This window comes from Jaculus jaculus, chromosome X (genome assembly GCF_020740685.1).
Source record: "Jaculus jaculus isolate mJacJac1 chromosome X, mJacJac1.mat.Y.cur, whole genome shotgun sequence".
Lineage (NCBI taxonomy): Eukaryota > Metazoa > Chordata > Mammalia > Rodentia > Dipodidae > Jaculus > Jaculus jaculus.
The window spans coordinates 97239247-97256265 of NC_059125.1; the positions used below are offsets into that span (position 1 = coordinate 97239247).

Below are 17019 nucleotides of genomic sequence, written 5' to 3' on the forward strand. Positions count from 1 at the left end.
ACCTCACCTGAGAGCTATGCCAATAAACCTGAACTAGCTTTACTGATCTGGTCTGACCTGGTTTCTCACATCGGTCAAGCCTTTCAATATTCTATGCTGAATTTTACTATGTGATAACTCTTCTCCTCGTTTTCTCTTTTTTCATTTTCACACTCTAATGGTTTTAATTAGGAGTCCCCTACAAACCCATGTGTTCTGAATGCCAGGTACCCAGCTGGTGGCAATTTGGGAATTGGAGCCTTGCTGGAGGAGGTGTGTTGTTGGGGGGTGGGCTTATGGGTGTTATAGCCAGTTTCCTCTTGTCAGTGTTTGGCACACTCTTGCTGCTCTTGTCCACCTGATGTTGGCCAGGTGATATCCACCCTCTGCTCATGCCATCACTTTCCCCTGCCATCATGGAGTATGCCCTCAAGTCTATAAGCCAAAATAAACCCTTTCTTCCCATAAGCTGCTTTTGGTCTGGTGCTTTGTGCCAGCAATGATAAGGTAACTGCAACACATACTTTATTAAGTCACTTAAAGTGCTTTTCTAAAGCCGGGCATGATGGTGCACACCTTTAATTCCACAACCTGGGAAGCAAAGGTAGGAGGATTAATGTGAGGTTGAGGCCAGACTGTAACTAGAGTGAGTTTTATATCAGTCTGGGTTAAAATGAAACCCTAGCCTTGAAAAAAATCAAAATAAAAAAAAAATGCTTTCCTTGGGACTGGGGAGAAGGCTCAGCAATTTTAAAGATGCTCACTTGTAAAGCACACTGGCCCAGGTTCAATTCCCCAGTACCAAAGTAAATCCAGACACACAAAGTGGTGCATGCATCTGAAATTCATTTGCAGTGGCAGGAGGCCCTGGTACACTCATACTCTCTACTTCTTTCTCTCAAATAAAAAAAAAATTATTTTTTATTTACTTTTTTGGTTTTTGAAGGTAGGGTCTCACTCTAGCCCAGGGTGACCTGGAATTCACTATGTATTCTCAGGGTGGCCTTGAACTCATGGTGATCCTTCTACCTCTCCCTCCCAAGTGCTGGGATTAAAGGCATGCACCACCACAGCTGGCTTTTTAAAAATATATATTTAAAATGCTTTCCTGTTCCCATCAATTTGGTGAGAAAAATACAGATCCATAGACAAACTGACAGGAGTCACAGCATGTGCCATTAATCCCAGCACTCAAGTGGCTGAGGTGGGAAGATTGCTAGGATTTGAAGGCCAGCCTGGACCAGAGTGAATTCCAGATCAGCCAGGACTAGACTGAGTCCTTGCCTCAAAACAAACAAAAACTGTACATGTAGGGCTGGAGAGATTGCTCAGTGGTTAAGGCACTTGCCTGCAAAGCCTAAGGACCCAAGTTTAATTCACCAGGGCCCACATAAAGCCAGATACACAAGGTGGTGCATGTGCCCGGAGATTGTTTGCAGTGGCTCTAGGCCCTGGTGCACCCATTCTCTCTCTCTCTCTTTTTCAAATATTTTTAAAAGTGAGTCACCAGTGCCAGGGATGGGATACCTTCCATTGAGTTGTTGGCCAGGGAGGACCCTGATGACCCCAAAACATTACACACCATTGCCAAGGCTCTTGGTTTCCCACCAGGAATACATGGTAAGACTATTGCTGCAAGGTCACTGAGAAATCAAGCTGGTACTGAGCTGAAAACCTCCTCCCAGCCAGGCATGGTGGCGCACACCTTTAACCCCAGCACTTGGGAAGCAGAGGTAGAAGGATTGCCGTGAGTTCAAGAGGAGTGTTCATCATCGAAACATCTCTATCGCACCCTCCAAGGCTCAGGGTCCATTGCAGAAGAGGTGGCAAAAGAATTTAAGAGCCAAAGGAAGGGCAGGACTGCTTACAATGCAATCATCCAGACCCAATTTGGTCTTGATATCCATGGCCTCACAGTGCTTAGTACTACCTACACAAGGCCCTCATAAAAGGGGAGGAAAAGATGATGACATCAAAACAAAAGAGCAACTAATTGGGAGGGGGGATACAATGGAGAGTGGATTTGTGAAGAGGAAAGTAGAGGAGAGGGAATTATCATTGTTTCTTTCCTGTAAGTAATAGAAGTTATCAATAAAAAAGTATAAAAAGTGAGTCACTTGAAGGCCGGGCGTGGTGGCGCACGCCTTTAATCCCAGCACTTGGGAGGCAGAGGTAGGAGGATTGCCATGAGTTCAAGGCCACCCTGAGATGACAGAGTTAATTCCAGGTCAGCCTGGACCAGAGTGAGACCCTACCTCGAAAAACCAAAAAAAAAAAAAAAGTGAGTCACTTGATTAGCCAAAAATAAAAAAAATAAAATTTATATTTACATAAATGTATGTATAATCTGATTCCAATTCTATTTAAAATGTGCCAATTTTATTTCAAATGTATATCTGTACATTTTTATGGGTACATAGCAAAATTAAGTATGGCCATTTCAGGAGTGTCCAATTTGTAACTTATCTCCTCCCTCCTTTGTGCATTCCATGCTTACCAATAAAGTTTATATCAAAGGTCTTCCTACCCCTTTGGCTTCCAGCTTGGCAAAAGGGAAATAGGAAGCAGAAGTGAAACAGTGAAGTTACTTATCACTCAACACCTGGCTTCTCTTTTCAAGATCAATGTGCACACCAGCTGCTATCAGAAGGTCCTTTCCACAAAGCTGTATACCATTTCAAGAATACTTCCCCTGTTCCTCATCACCTCCTTTGTCAAACGATAGTAACCCTATGTGATGGGCTGGATGATTATACCTGATTCATGTTAAATTCATAGCACTTAGTGTCTTCGAATATAACTATGAAAATACAATTGGGCTGGAGAGATGGCTTAGTGGTGAAGGTGCTTGCCTATGAAGCCTAAGGACCCATGTTTGACTCCCCAGATCCCATGTAAGCCAGACACACAAGGTGACATATGCGACTGGAGTTTGATTGAAGTGGCTGGAAGCCTTGGTGAACCAATTTTCTCACTTGCATTTAACAAAAGGAAAATACAGGCTTTACAGAGGTGGTTAACTTTAAATGAAGTCACTAGGGAAGGCCCTCAACCAATGAAATTAACAGCAGTGTGCAGTGGAAATGAATAGGTGAAGACAACATAGAGATGGCTATGTACAAGCCAAAGAACTCAAAAGTAATCACCTCTACTAGAGTCTTGATCTAGTTTTTGGCCTTCATGACTGTGAGACAATAAATTCCTGTCGTTTAAACCACTCAGCCTGTAGCACTTTGTTTAACAGCCCAAACCAACTAATATACACCATTACCCTACTGCTCGACTAACAAAAAAAATTCAACCAGCACAGAATACTTTTATTGCTCTAAACAAACAAAAAAACTGTCATGAAGAAAAAACTTGATTTGCTGGGAAATTTCCTTTGTATGACAGATTTATAAATATTGGTGCCTAGCACCATTTCTCTCTCCTACATATCCTCTTTCCTAGGACCCGTAACATTGCAATCAAGGGATTGAACATAGGCAATAGTATACCTATGCTGGTACTAGAGAAGCCTTGCCATTCTTGGCCAAAAGTCCACAAGTATATCTATCTGATGGACATAATACCTAAAGTGGCTACCCAAGCTACCTCTAGCATAAGGGGCAGTTAGAATACTCATTAACTGTCCCATTATACTAGCCAAATTCCTAGGGGTAAAGGAGTATCTGGAACAAAAGTTGCTGGCATTAGCAAACAATCCACTCTCAGAAGCCACTGTGGGGAAAAGAGAAAATGGCCTGATAGCATACTCCTGGCAGCCACACCCAGAAAGGACTTCTTTCCTTTTGGAGTCAGAACCCTTCTGTGATACCACCTAAATCTGTCATAATCCTGAGATTGTCAGACACAGCAACATTAAAGGCACACTGCAAAAATTTTGCTTTGAAATTTAGAAACAAGTTTTATTTAAGATCTGAAATACAATTCCTAAAATATCAACTTTTCAGAAAACTGTGGCTACACAATAATGCATTGCCTCTATCATGTTAGAACGTGCATTAGACTCAAATACAAAAACCAAGAAACAAACCACCATCCTTCAACATTTTGAGCAAAGATAGAATGCCTAAGGAACAACATAGATGGATTTGCAGAGGATGGGCTGTTTTACTTCAAGCACCATAAAAAAAAAAGAGCACAAATGCATGGGTCTTCGGGTATATACATTAAGTTGAACCTTTGGCACTAGGAATCAGGGCGTTTCATCACGTAGCATTAACACATATTAGAAAATCGTGTAGTGTCAAAGGGGTAAACCACCAGCATTCAAGCAATGTTGTCAACTAGGCAATAAAATGTTCTACTGAATGTTTCTTCTTTGTCTAATTACTGCATACACTGGTAGCAACTTTGAAATGAGAAAGAGCTTTACACTCCTTTATTTTCTGTTTACAACAGAACAGGAAACAAACTGAAACATAAGCCCTGTTATACATTGACAATTTTAAAGAACATCAATTATACAATGAGAAAACTAAGACAGAAGTGTTTACAGATAGCAGACGTAACAGTGAGTGGTCAGGAGACCCTCACAGGGCTTTGCGATGATAATCAGCAGAAGCCACTTTGTAATCACTGGCAGTAAACAGAGATGCTGAATTCTTTGCCAGATATTTAAGGAAATCATGCAAATAGCCCAACAATAATGCAAGGCTTTTCTCATCAAGGGGTGTATAGGCCAACATTGCCCCAATTCTCACAAATAATCTCAGCAGGTGTGGTGCTCCATAAACCTGGGACATTGGAGCATCAGGGTGAGCCAAGAGGATTTCGGCATACTGGGGCCTTTCAAACTTGTAGAGCAACTGAGTGCCCAACATCACATTGAAATATTCTTTTATTCCTGCCACAACTTCATTAACCGCATACTCTTTATTATCAACATTGCCCTGTGATTTCTTGCAATTTGCATATTCCTCAAGAATGGCATCTACATTCTTTTTAGCAGGGAGTTGGAATAGCTGCTTCTGCCTAGTAACTAAGTCCCAGTCCTCAACAAGCCATGGTTTTAATTCTTCAGGAATCTTCACTTTGACTTCCATCCTATTTTTAAATGCCTCCTCACTTTCCACAGTGGGGTCTGCCCGAGCCCTCTTCTTCCGTGGGGGCTGGGGTACTTCACTGGTACTGCCACCGTCTCCATTTCCAGGAGTCTTCTGCTTGTTCTTTCTTGTCTTCCTCACAGATCCTGAAGGGGGATTCTCTGCAGAGCGACCCCCCCATCTTCCTGGAAGAGCTGGTTCAAGACTCTTAGCCTGAGAACCAGCAGACTTCTTTCCTGAGGCAGCTCCTCTCATTTTACTTCTCTGCATGTTACTTCGTGTGGGCTTCTTAAAGTTGTCTTCTTCAGTAGATTGTTGTCCACGAGTTTGAGAAGCCTGCTTTCTGGAACTCATTCAACCCTGTTTTTATTGCAACCACTGTAACATAAAATATTTTACATGGTTGTTTACTATGGTGATCTTTATACTTCATAAGGCCCATCAGAGCAACATGTTAAAACTCTTTTGTAATGTGAATTTAAAGTCCTACCTCAGGACCATTTGTAAATGACTTCCTACTTATCCATCTCTGATCCAAATACCAGCCACTGCTCTAGCCTTACCCATTCATCTATATGCCCACATATTAGTTTTATGATGCTACTGAAAATGTAGGAAATTTAGAGATATAGGATATTAAGTATAAAATTTATGGAAGGCAGTGAGTTGAAATTCAAGACCTTGGAAAAGGAAGAATAACAAATGAAAGAAATAAGAAAGATTTAGTTCAATGGAAGTACAATGACTTAGCAGTAAACGAAGGTAGTGAGGTAGATGCGTATGTATGTCCATATTATTATTATTATTAGTAGTAGTAGTAGTAGTAGTAGTAGTAGTATCTGGTTCTGGACAAATACTATAGCAGATTCTAGGGATTAAACATCTGAAACAATTACAAAACAAGTTAGTCCAATTGCAGTTCCAAGAATAAAATATTTTGGGACCATAATATTTGGGACCATGACATCACTTTTGAGTGACTGCTTGCTAGAAGACGAAATCCTAGTGAAGTGGGGGGACAATGACACTCATGTTTTGAGGATGGGTGATTTGGTCATTTGGATTACTGCCAAATGAGGTGACATCTATTGAAGAACACTGATTAGAGAATTACTTTTAGTTTTCAACTTTTTGCATGTGGGATATAAAGAACAATTTAAGGAAGATGTTCAGTCAGAAATGGAGACCTAACATTAATTATAATATAGCTGGTAGTGGATGAAATCATTCAGGAAGAACAGAGGCAGATTTTTGCATTTTTAAGTTCTGAAAAACCTGAGAAAAAATATTAAGGAGTGAAGAGAGACTACAAATAGAACGAAATAGTAATAGTCATAAGAAAAATTGGAAAATGTTGCTTCAAGGCAGAGATAATCTATAGTGACAAAGCATGTAAAAAGGTTTCCTGTTGTTCTTATAGTGTGACACATGAAACAATTCCTTTGACTTACACAATCTTTCTTTCCCTTTCAAGAATCCTGACGATTTTCTGGAGAGAATAGTAGAAATCTTCTGTGATGGTGTGGAAGGATGAACTGAGAAAATACAACCTAGAAAGCAAAGCAGGTTTCTGCAATGAAAATACTTTTTGTGACATAATGTACAAATGTTATGTGGCTTAATAGCTAGCACAGTGCCTCACAGGTATACTTCTTTTCTGTATGTTGAAGTGAATACAGAGGTGCTATTGTCATGGTGTTTATAATAAGGAACTATAGATATTTACATATTCTTCTATAGGGATAGAACATAAATAATGTGTGAACACTACAGAACATTCAAAAAAACTAAGCATGTGCTAACATAGAATGTTCAATGTCATTATGTAAATAGGTAGGTTGCATAATGCTAAGTAGAAGAGGATCCCAAAGGCACAGACCACACAAAATGAATTAAGCATCAGTCTCAAGATAATTCTTAATGAATAGTGTGATCTTATTTGTTTTAAACAGGTGTGTATAAATATGTAAAGTATGAACTTAATAAAATTAAGGTAACCACTGAGAAAGGGAACACAGCCCAGCTTAAAGGCAGGTTTCTCTGAAAACCTTCACCCAAAGAAACCTGCCAGCCAATCATAAGCCCTTAAGACTATGTGAGCAGGTATCAGGAAGCTCCAAGGGAGAAAAAAATCAGAGTTAAATGAGAGCCATGGATATTCATAATACTATGTAATTTCTAACAAAACAATTTCCTATAATTGAAAGAACATAAGTCTCAGCAGTCAGCAAAAGGAAACACAAGCCTTTAAAACATCAAAATGTGAGAAATTAAGAGACCCCATGGGAATGAGGGATTAAGTTCTATCATGAAGAGTTCAGAAAATGATGATAGCCAGTATAGAATGGCATTATATTGTAAGGTGAAATGCTCACAAAATTCTAGCCCACCTTTTTTTTTTTTTTGCTTTGTTTTTTGAGTAAGTCAGAGGGGATCTCTGAGGCTACTGAGTAAAATACAGAAAGCCCATCTTGGTATCCATATAAAGGTTCCACAAAGGGAAGACAGTTAAAATACCACCTAGTCTAATCCAAACCCAATGTAAAACAAAAAAGAGAGCTAGACTAGACAAGAATCATTTGGGATACCACACTATTCATTAGCAATTTCTCCCCATGGAAGTTATGAATAACAGCTGAACTTGCTCTATTGACTATATTCATACATAAAAATGCAAGTCAATTCTGTACAAACTTCTTTAATATAAATTCCCAAGTTGAATTCAATGTCTAGCACTACTATAGAAAAATGCTTGTAACCTTCAGTCAAATCTTGTATGATCAAATGAATAAAGCCAAGGAAGCAACTTTCCTATAACAAATGCCTCAGTAACCTTCACTTTCACCCATGTCCTACACATCAACCACCTACCCACCATTATTTGGGAAGGAAATTAGGTATTGTTTTGACATGTGTTTCTTATTTCTCCAGTTTGCTGTAATAATTAATGAACAGATTTACTAGTTATTCAGCCTTGCACCTCCCTTTCCAGAAGCTTAACATTCCACAGATCTGTGACCATTACTTGCTGTTATACTATCACTCTGTGCTTTCATAATGCAATTTTTCTTCAGGCTGCTGCATTGGTTCACTTAGTCTAACTGCTCTAAACTTCCTCTCCCATATCTAAATACCATGGAAGTTATACCACAAGGCCTGTGCTATACCTATCTTGCATCTTTTCACAGCAGCACATAGGTCCCTAGTGGCTAGTCAAAGTGGAGGGAAGATTAAACACATGGAGAAAATGAGGGCACAAACTAGGCCAAGAGACACTATTTTCCCACTTGTTCCCTACAGGCTAGCTCTACAGTAAGGCAGAAAAATTAACATACTTGTTTGCCTGTTTTCTGCCTTTCTATATAAATGTATACCTAAGTAGATGTGAGCACATACTATCATATGCTAGGTCTCCCTTTCAAACATTTGTCACTAACAACTTTCTCACATTGTTATAATGTATACCCTTTGTGCTATGACTAGGTATATCAAAGGGACACTTTGACTTGCTGCTTCCTCTAGATATATCCCATTTTCTTACCTAATTATTCTGTAGTAAAAAATATAAACTATTTTGCTTTGATTGCTGTCACTTCATCGACTCAAGTAGACTTAGCAGGTATAGAGTACTGGCTATTGTTATTGACTATATTCATACATAAAATTCAAGAAGTTCATTTTGTACAAACTCTTCTTTCATACAAACTCTCAATTGAATGCAATATATGACTACTATAGAAAAAAATCCTTGTGACATTCAGTCAAGGCTTGTGTGGTCAGGTAAAGCCAGGATGAAGCCTTTCTTAGGAACTGTCTCAGAAAGAACACAGTTAAGGCCCTTAATAGGTTGTGAAATTACTTCACCTTTACAAATAATGTCAATGTCCAATCTTAATACGTAAAATGTTGAGTACACCCAATACTGGCCAGAATTAGACAACCTTTTTTGTGTTGCTAGTTTCCCTGGGGTCTCATACATACAAAGTCAACACTCTGCCACTGAGTTACATCCTCAAACCCAGTTTTTAAAAAATGCTTTGATAACTTTTATACATGGATATAATTTATATAATCCCCTCCCATTACTTTTTTTTGACTTAAATATGTGAATCTGATTAAAAATAGGTTGTTTTGCTGGGTGTGGTGGCACATGCCTTTAATCCCAGCACTCAGGGGGCAGAGGTAGGAGGATCGCTGTGAGTTCGAGGTCACCCTGAGACTCCATAGTGAATTCCAGGTCAGCCTGGGCTAGAGTGAGACCCTACCTCAAAAAAACAAAAAAAAAAATTAAAAATAAAAAAAGATTTAAAAAATAGGTTGTTTCAGTCTTTGGATCTGTTTCAATTAAAAGAATGTCCACTTTCCATTCATTCATCATCCTTTACATTGGTTCTTCTTGATTGTATATACTTACAGTTCTTCATTTTTTTGCCAATACTCTCCTCAGATCTTTCAGTGTCTGACTTGAAGGGTTTTTTAAAAATCCCCAGCCCCACTGATGATGCAGATGTTAGTCTCTTACCATCTCTCCCTTAACCATTGAAGCATTCTCTGGAGTGTGCATACTCTTGCTTTTTTTTTCAATGCATACATCCTCATAAAGTATCGATATGCTCATTATTTTTTGCTCACTTACCATGAGCACATTTACAAGTCAGTAACATGCCTTTTAAGAAACATCCACATCTCATTCTGTAATTCTATATGCATCATTGTAATTTAGAAAGCATTAGATTACTATGTCTCAGGATATATTCCAAGAGGAACTCTTGAAAGGATTTGATTATAGCTTTGGTGGCGTACCTCAATTCACCTTAGAACCATTTTAATTTGTATCTCCCAGCCAAAATATTAAACCCATTCTCACACCTTCAGCAACACTAACTACACCCACACACATGTGTATGCATATATGTATTTGGTGTTGTGAACTGAACTGAGGGCCTCCCACATACTACACAAGCACTCTACCACTAAGCTAGTTATAACTCGAGCACAAAACTTCACCCTCCCATAAGAGCTTGTTTTTTCTTTCTTTTTTTTGCCAAACTAATTTGTACTAAGATTGTTTGCATGTGTGTGATATTGGATATATCTTTTCATACAATTACTGTTCACGTCTTTTTTATTACAAGAGTATCTTTATTCCATTTTCTATTAGGTTGTTTCTTACTTCTTATAACAATGGGATTCTTCCTAAAACATTTTAGGTGTTTAATTGTGTCTTACAAACTTGTCAATGTATTCCTTTGTGACTTTTGGCTTTGCCATGCTCAGTGGAAGTGCTTCCAAATTCAGGTTGTAAAAATGATCCCCTATGTTACTTCTTGGTGTATTTATAGGCTTACCCAAATTTATAGCTTTTCCTAAGGTTCATTACTGAAGAGTCCATCCTTTTTCTCAATAAAATGAAATACTTTATTAATACTCTTAAATTTTCAGGTATGTGAGTCTTTGAAGAATTTTTCTGAGACAGGATTTCACTCTATAGCTCAAGCTGACCTAGAATTTACATGGGTCCTCCTGCTTTTCCTTCCCAATGGCCGAGATTGCAGGCATGAACCACATCATCTGGCATTTACTTAATTTTCAAAGGTTGTACTACCTATAGGCCATTTATTGTCATTGTGCTATTTCTGACTGTTATCGTAACAATATCACGTTGGTTCAGTTATTACAGTTTAAAGGCATAAATCTTTCCCTGTATTCACATTTGCAAATGGACACCAAGGTGTCTGCTGTATCATTATTTAGCACCAAAACAGTGTGGTAAACCTAAAAGGCTATTAGTAGTGATTTGACAAAATAAAACATGGTCTATACATAATATGGAATATCATTCTAGCTAAAGAGAATGTCACTATGAAGAAAGTACCATGAAAGAAATTAAACAGAATTTTATGAATGAACAAAGAAATCCATGCCTGTTAAGTAAAAACAGCTAGTTTCAAACAGTACCCACAGTGACATCTACAAAGAAAAATACAAACTACTATTTTATGCATAGTCACATACATTTTTAAGGTAGGTTTGTTATTTCATGATCTAGAAGGAAATGAAGAGACAACTGGTAACAAATTAGGGAGAGTAAGAGAGCTAGAGATGATAAGAAAAGAAAAACAACTTATTCTATAGTAAACCTTTTCAAGACTATATTCACATATTATGTGATTACAAACTATTAAAATTCACAGCTTATCCTTTTATCCATGGACTTCACATTCCGATTTTTCAGCTAGTGATCAGAGCAGACTATACATTATATGCCTTATAGGCATACGTTCCTTCTAAGATTTGCCATTCCCCTTTGAGGTACTCCCTATTTCAGGCCTGTGAAATTTCAATCCACTGGCCTGTGATTTCTGAGCTCCCAATCATTCTCTAAATTCATTCTCTCCTACCAAAGAAGTGCCCTCCTCAAATTTAGCTTTCGCAAGGGAGAAAAAATTTAAGAATATATTAACCGCATGAGAAAATGTAGCTTTTAACGAGACTGTCACACCTTCATTTTATTTCTTCATTTGTCAATTGTGTATTAAGATTCTAAAGGTGGGCTGCAGAGATGGCTTAATTAGTGGTTAAGGTGTTTGCTTGCGAAGCCTAAGGACCCAGGTTCAATTCACCAGTACCCACACAAACCAGATGCACAAGGTGACACATGTTCCTGGAGTTCATTTGCAGTGGCCTAGAGGCCCTATAGTGTGCTCTCTCTCTAATGAATAAATGGAATTTTTTTAAAAAAGATTCTAATTGTTCACATTTTTGTGCATTTGTATCACATATTCATGTGCTTAACCCAACAATTTGTTGGATTAAATCCTTAAATGCCTATACCATATCAGTTACACCGATGTCAATTTTCTCATTTCTTCTTGGTCTTTTATCTAAAATCAAGTACATATCATTTTTCTCTTTTGGCTCTGAAATACTTCCTTCACATAAAACAGGCTGGTTTTTGTGGGGGGGGGTTGTACGTGTGTGGGGGGCAACAATGTCTCATGTATTCCAGGCTATAGCAGATGATACTCTGAATCCTCGTACCTCCATGTCCCAGTACTAGGTTAAGATGCATGCACCACCATACCCAGTTTGTGCAGGGCAGGGAATCATACCCAGGGCTTCATCCATGCTAGGCAACCATTCTGCTAACTGAGCTACACTCTCAGCCCAACAGGCTGTTTTTAATCTCAACAAGAAGGAAATGATTTAAAAACTATTAGCAGGGTACAAATGGTGTGATCTGCTAGTTAAAATTAAAGATCATATAATTTTGCTCATGAGCATACTTAAAACTTTCTTATATTGCTAGGACAAGTCAGAAGTCTTAATTTCAGAATTCAGTTCTAGTAGTAGTACCTGCTGCTTCTGGAAAATGAGAGAAATCAACATTATTATTATTATTATTACAATTCCAAAAAAAAGATGTATCCACTGTGTTCTGAAGTATGATTAAATGTACATGTATAAATCAAGATGTCTTATTTCCATTCTTCTTAATTATGTCTTGCCCAGGATTACAGAGTAAGTGGCAGAGCAACAATTCACATTTAGCAAGTCTTTATTTTCTCTCAAGAAAACTGATATTTTAATCTGTGGAATCATTATAAGGCATCAATTTTCTTAGGTTTTATTAAGGAATGCAAGAAAAAAAGCCCTATTTTGATTATCAGGTTTCAGAACCAGAAGCCACAATGGACTTTTATCTCCAATATTCCTTTCTCCGAATTGAGAGTACTTGAAGTACTTTCTCAGATGGAAGCTTATTAATCTTCAAAATATTCCTGGATAATTAGGAAGGCTATGTTGTATCTTATCTGAGAACTGAGTTCAGAAGTAAGGCACTTACCTCGGATACTGCTATCAGAGATGGTTCTGCAGTCAGGATCAGACCTTCTGATCCTTACTGTACAGCAAACTTAGTTTTTCTGATGGTGACCTAAATGGTCAAACAAAGAGAAAGAAAAGGACATAAAACAATATGAGATGATGGTTTTCATTTCCATCATTCAAACCAATTTTATCACACACAAAGGACACCAAAGCTGACAAAGTACAAGTGTTTTATTTTACCTTTTCATGGTTATATTTTCAAATTAATTTTGTTGTGCAGTTACCATTTTTTAAAAAAGGGTTACTTCTTATTAAGAATAATCTCAAATAAATGAAACTGTGAAGAGAACAGTATTACAAACCCAAGAGAATCCATCATCTAGCTTCAACAATTACTAACTGAAGGCCATCTTGTTTCATCTATAACCCCACCCACTACCCCCCCACCCTTTTAGCTCATCGAATAAACGTCTTCTGTATAAAGGAAAATAATTTAAAACACATTATCAGGTGAAACAGATTAATACAGAAAAGCCTACCTGCCTATTGCTCAATTTGAGGTCCCAATTTTGTTTCATTTACATGCCTCCCATGTCCCTCTATAGCTCAATTTTTTTTGAAGCAAATCCTAGTCACCCACATATTTTGAAGCCAATCTTAGTCATTATTTAGTCCGTAGTCACTTTTTGTATACATTTGCACAAAATAGACAATCTGAAAATATAACCACATTACCACCATAAACGTCTAAAAATTGACAGCAATTTCCTTAAAGAGCATCCAAATATTGAATCTGCATTCAAATTTTCCCAATGCACCTTAAAAGAATTTTACAACTGGTGTGGCTGAATCGGGATTCAAAAACAAGGCCTACTCATCACATGTGGTTCACATCTAGCTTGCTCTCATTTTCCGTCTTCCCCACCTCCCTTAAAAAAAAAAAAAAACTTTCTAAATATGGGAAAATCCAATTCCCGCTATTTTGAAGCAATTCTCAGCTAGTGTATAATTTCATTGGCAAAAAAAAAAAATAATATAGGCCTTTTATCTCTAATTTCTCTAGGAAAGAGGCTGATGTGCAGCAAACCACATCAACGGACAATTTTCTTAATTCATAATTTTCTCTAATTCTGTTACGGAAATATTTATCGCCATTAACAATAGCTAATATCTCTCGGAGACAGGCTTCACATTAAATGTCTTACACGCACTATTCTACAGGACACGTCCGAATACACGTCTATGAGGTAGATACTATTATTATCACCATTTTACAAACATGGAAACCCAGACACAGAAAAGAACCCAAGCCTTGGCGAAGCTGGGCGTTGGCGAGCAGGAAGACGAATCCAGCTCTACTCAAATGCGAAGCCACTAGTTAATCCTGTCTAATTCATGCGACGAAATGAGTAAACTATCGACCCTTTTCCCCACCCCCACCCCGAAACCTGAAACGAGAATCCAGTTCTTTCCAGCAGCCGACGTGTGACCACCGCCGCTCCTCCAACCGCCATAGTAAAGCCAGGTTTCTCTGGCAACTGATATCCATAGGCAGACACGTCACCTGGGGGCGGGCTTATGCCATCCAGCCAATCACAATCGTCTTGTCTAAGTTTGAGAATGTTCCATAACCAAATGATTGGATCACTGATCCCACGTCAGCAATGACACTTCGCCGCAGTAAAGGCGGGTGCTAGCAACCTGCTTCTTCATGGCTGAGGCCCAAAACCACCCAATCAGCTTCCTCCTTTAGTCCGTATTCAGACCAATGACGCTCGCCCTCTTAGGTTCTTAGCCCGCCCTCCAAAAGCGCTACCGTCCTTGGGTCATAAGTCTATAGGGCAGCGCGTTCACGTGGCCTATTTTCACGACCCAGAGTTCCCCTGACCAGGGTTTTTATCCACCCCCCTTTCTCTTGCAGGAAGGCATTATGGGTTTGTGTGTCGCCCCCTCACTAGGAGAGGAAGTGTCTACGTGGCTTGCGGAAATAGGATAGGCGGAAATGAGCTAAGGTTCCCGCGAGTGGGGAAGCGTGAGGTCAAATCTCGGGCCACGCCCACGAGCCTGTTGCGCAATTCACGGAGCTGCGGAAAAAGGCGCAATGGAGGTTTTAATGTGTGTGCGAGTTGAAGTGGTGAGTGCCGCGGGTGGATGTGCGTGGGCCATCTCCCGTGGCCTTGGGGTTTGGGTGCAGGCGCGCGCCATCCCTTGTGGCGTTGGAGGTGGAGGGTTTGCGCAGGCGTGCACCCTTGGCCTTGACGGGAGGGCGGGGGGAGCGTGAGTGAGTGATTTAGAGTGTGTGTGGGGGGGGGAGAGACAGAAAGGTGGAAGGTTCTAAATTAGCTGTTTTCTACTTCTGCGAGCTATTCTAACGGAAAATAATAATTAAAATGAAGTATCAACATGAACAGCTCTTGTTAGAAATTTTAGACAGTAAAAACAAATTTTACACGGCTTTTTGTCTGCTAAAATCTTTTTTTCTAAAATAAAGCCCTCCCGGGGTTAAAATCCAAACGTGTATTAGCAATTCTAAAGGGCGGCTCCTGTCAAATGTCCTGGTACACTCCCCCCTCTCACCACTGGCCGCCACCTCACGTCTGCCACCCTCCCGCCGTTCCCAAGTTTTCTACAGTTCTGGTAAAAATATTTCCTAATGAGAATATCAATATGCACCAGCTACCCCTATGACAGAAACCCCAAGTTTCTGTGGGGGGCTGAGGCTCTCCTACCGTTTTCTCCTGATCTCCAAGCACCGTGTTCTTCCTGAAAATTTTCCCTCAGCTTATTTTCCCGAAAATTCTCGCGAGAGTTTTATACATCGCGAATCCGCCGCTAGGTGTCACCAAATCCTAGGGAAGAAAGGCTATGCTGTTTGGGCGCAGAGGGTTGTGAAATCTTGCCTGCCCTCTTTCTGATTTGTGAGCTCTCTGAACAATCCATGAGGATTACTTACATATTATATTTTTCATTCCTAACAAAAATCAACTAATGGAAATAAAATTCGACTCCAGATCCAAATATTTTCATTAACTTCTTGTTTTCAAAAATTATCCTTTTGCCAGGTGTGGTGGCACATGCTTTAATACCAGCACATTGGAGACAGAGGTTGGAGGATGACAGTGTATTGGAGGCCACCCTGTGATTGCACAGTGAATTCCAGGTCGTCTGAACTAGGGCCAGACCCTACCTTGGAAAATCAAAGTTAAGAAAGAGAGGGAGGGAGGGAGGGAGGGAGGGAGGGAGGGAGGGAGGGAGGAAGGAAGGAAGGAAGGAAGGAAGGAAGGAAGGAAGGAAGGAAGGAAGGAAGGAAGGAAGGAAGGAAGGAAGGAAGGAAGGAAGGAAGGAAGGAGGGAAAAAATGAGAGAGAAAGATAGATTATTCTCTCCAACTTTTTTTTCTTTTTCAGTCAGTTGATACTAGTAAATTCTTTGCAGGGTGTGGTCGTGCAATTCTAGCACTCAGAAGGCAGAAGTAGAAAGATCCCATGTTTGAGGCAAGCTTAGGCTGCTTATTGAGACCCTTACTCAAATCATTTAAAGAACATACTAATATATACCTTTTGCTTTCTTGCTGACTTTCTCTACAAATGCCCATTTCTCCCAAATGGCACAAGTTAGATATTTGTGTTTGTACCTCATTTTATGTATTGATGCTACTAAAATTTATTGTATCATTAGAGTCAGGCTTCATTATGAACCATATTTATACTTGCTTGTCCCATGACCCTGTGCAAATAATTTATGTTGTGATCATCAGGTTTTGCATGGTTACTACATTTTCTCATAGATATTGCATTTTTTCTTAAGAGAACTAATAGATGGGTATACTGACTTTAAATTTAAAAAATCAGAAATTCATGAGATGGAAAAAAAGCCCTTCCGGGGTTAAAATCCAAACGTGTATTAGCAATTCTAAAGGGCGGCTCCTGTCAAAAGTCCTGGTACACTCCCCCCTCTCACCACTGGCCGCCACCTCACGTCTGCCACCCTCTGACTTTAAATTTAAAAAATCAGAAATTCATGAGATGGAATTTGGCAATCTGTGTCACTACAAACTGTTGCAGTAATCCTAATGGACTGTGAAGATTGAGAGCAACTGCTTTGGAGGGCAGAAATGTCATGCTTTTTGTTGTACACACCGCTAGAGGGTGCTACAGAACATA

General features: G+C 39.3%; 1 protein-coding gene across 2 annotated transcripts; it reads right to left on the minus strand.

Moving 5' to 3' along the window:
- Positions 1-3860: 3860 nt before the first annotated feature.
- Morf4l2 (mortality factor 4 like 2) lies at positions 3861-15649 on the minus strand. Of its 2 annotated transcripts, none has more exons than XM_045140339.1 (4): positions 15587-15649; positions 12874-12963; positions 6479-6577; positions 3861-5405 (listed from the first exon to the last, which is right to left on the minus strand). In XM_045140339.1, exon 4 carries the CDS (start codon positions 5379-5381, stop codon positions 4515-4517), a length of 867 nt encoding a protein of 288 aa, XP_044996274.1. In that variant the 5' UTR covers positions 5382-5405; positions 6479-6577; positions 12874-12963; positions 15587-15649; the 3' UTR covers positions 3861-4514. The 2 variants fall into 2 exon arrangements, with proteins under 2 accessions (XP_044996274.1, XP_044996273.1); XM_045140338.1 differs by lacking the exon at positions 15587-15649 and adding an exon at positions 14306-14442.
- Between the last annotated feature and the right edge of the window lie 1370 nt (positions 15650-17019).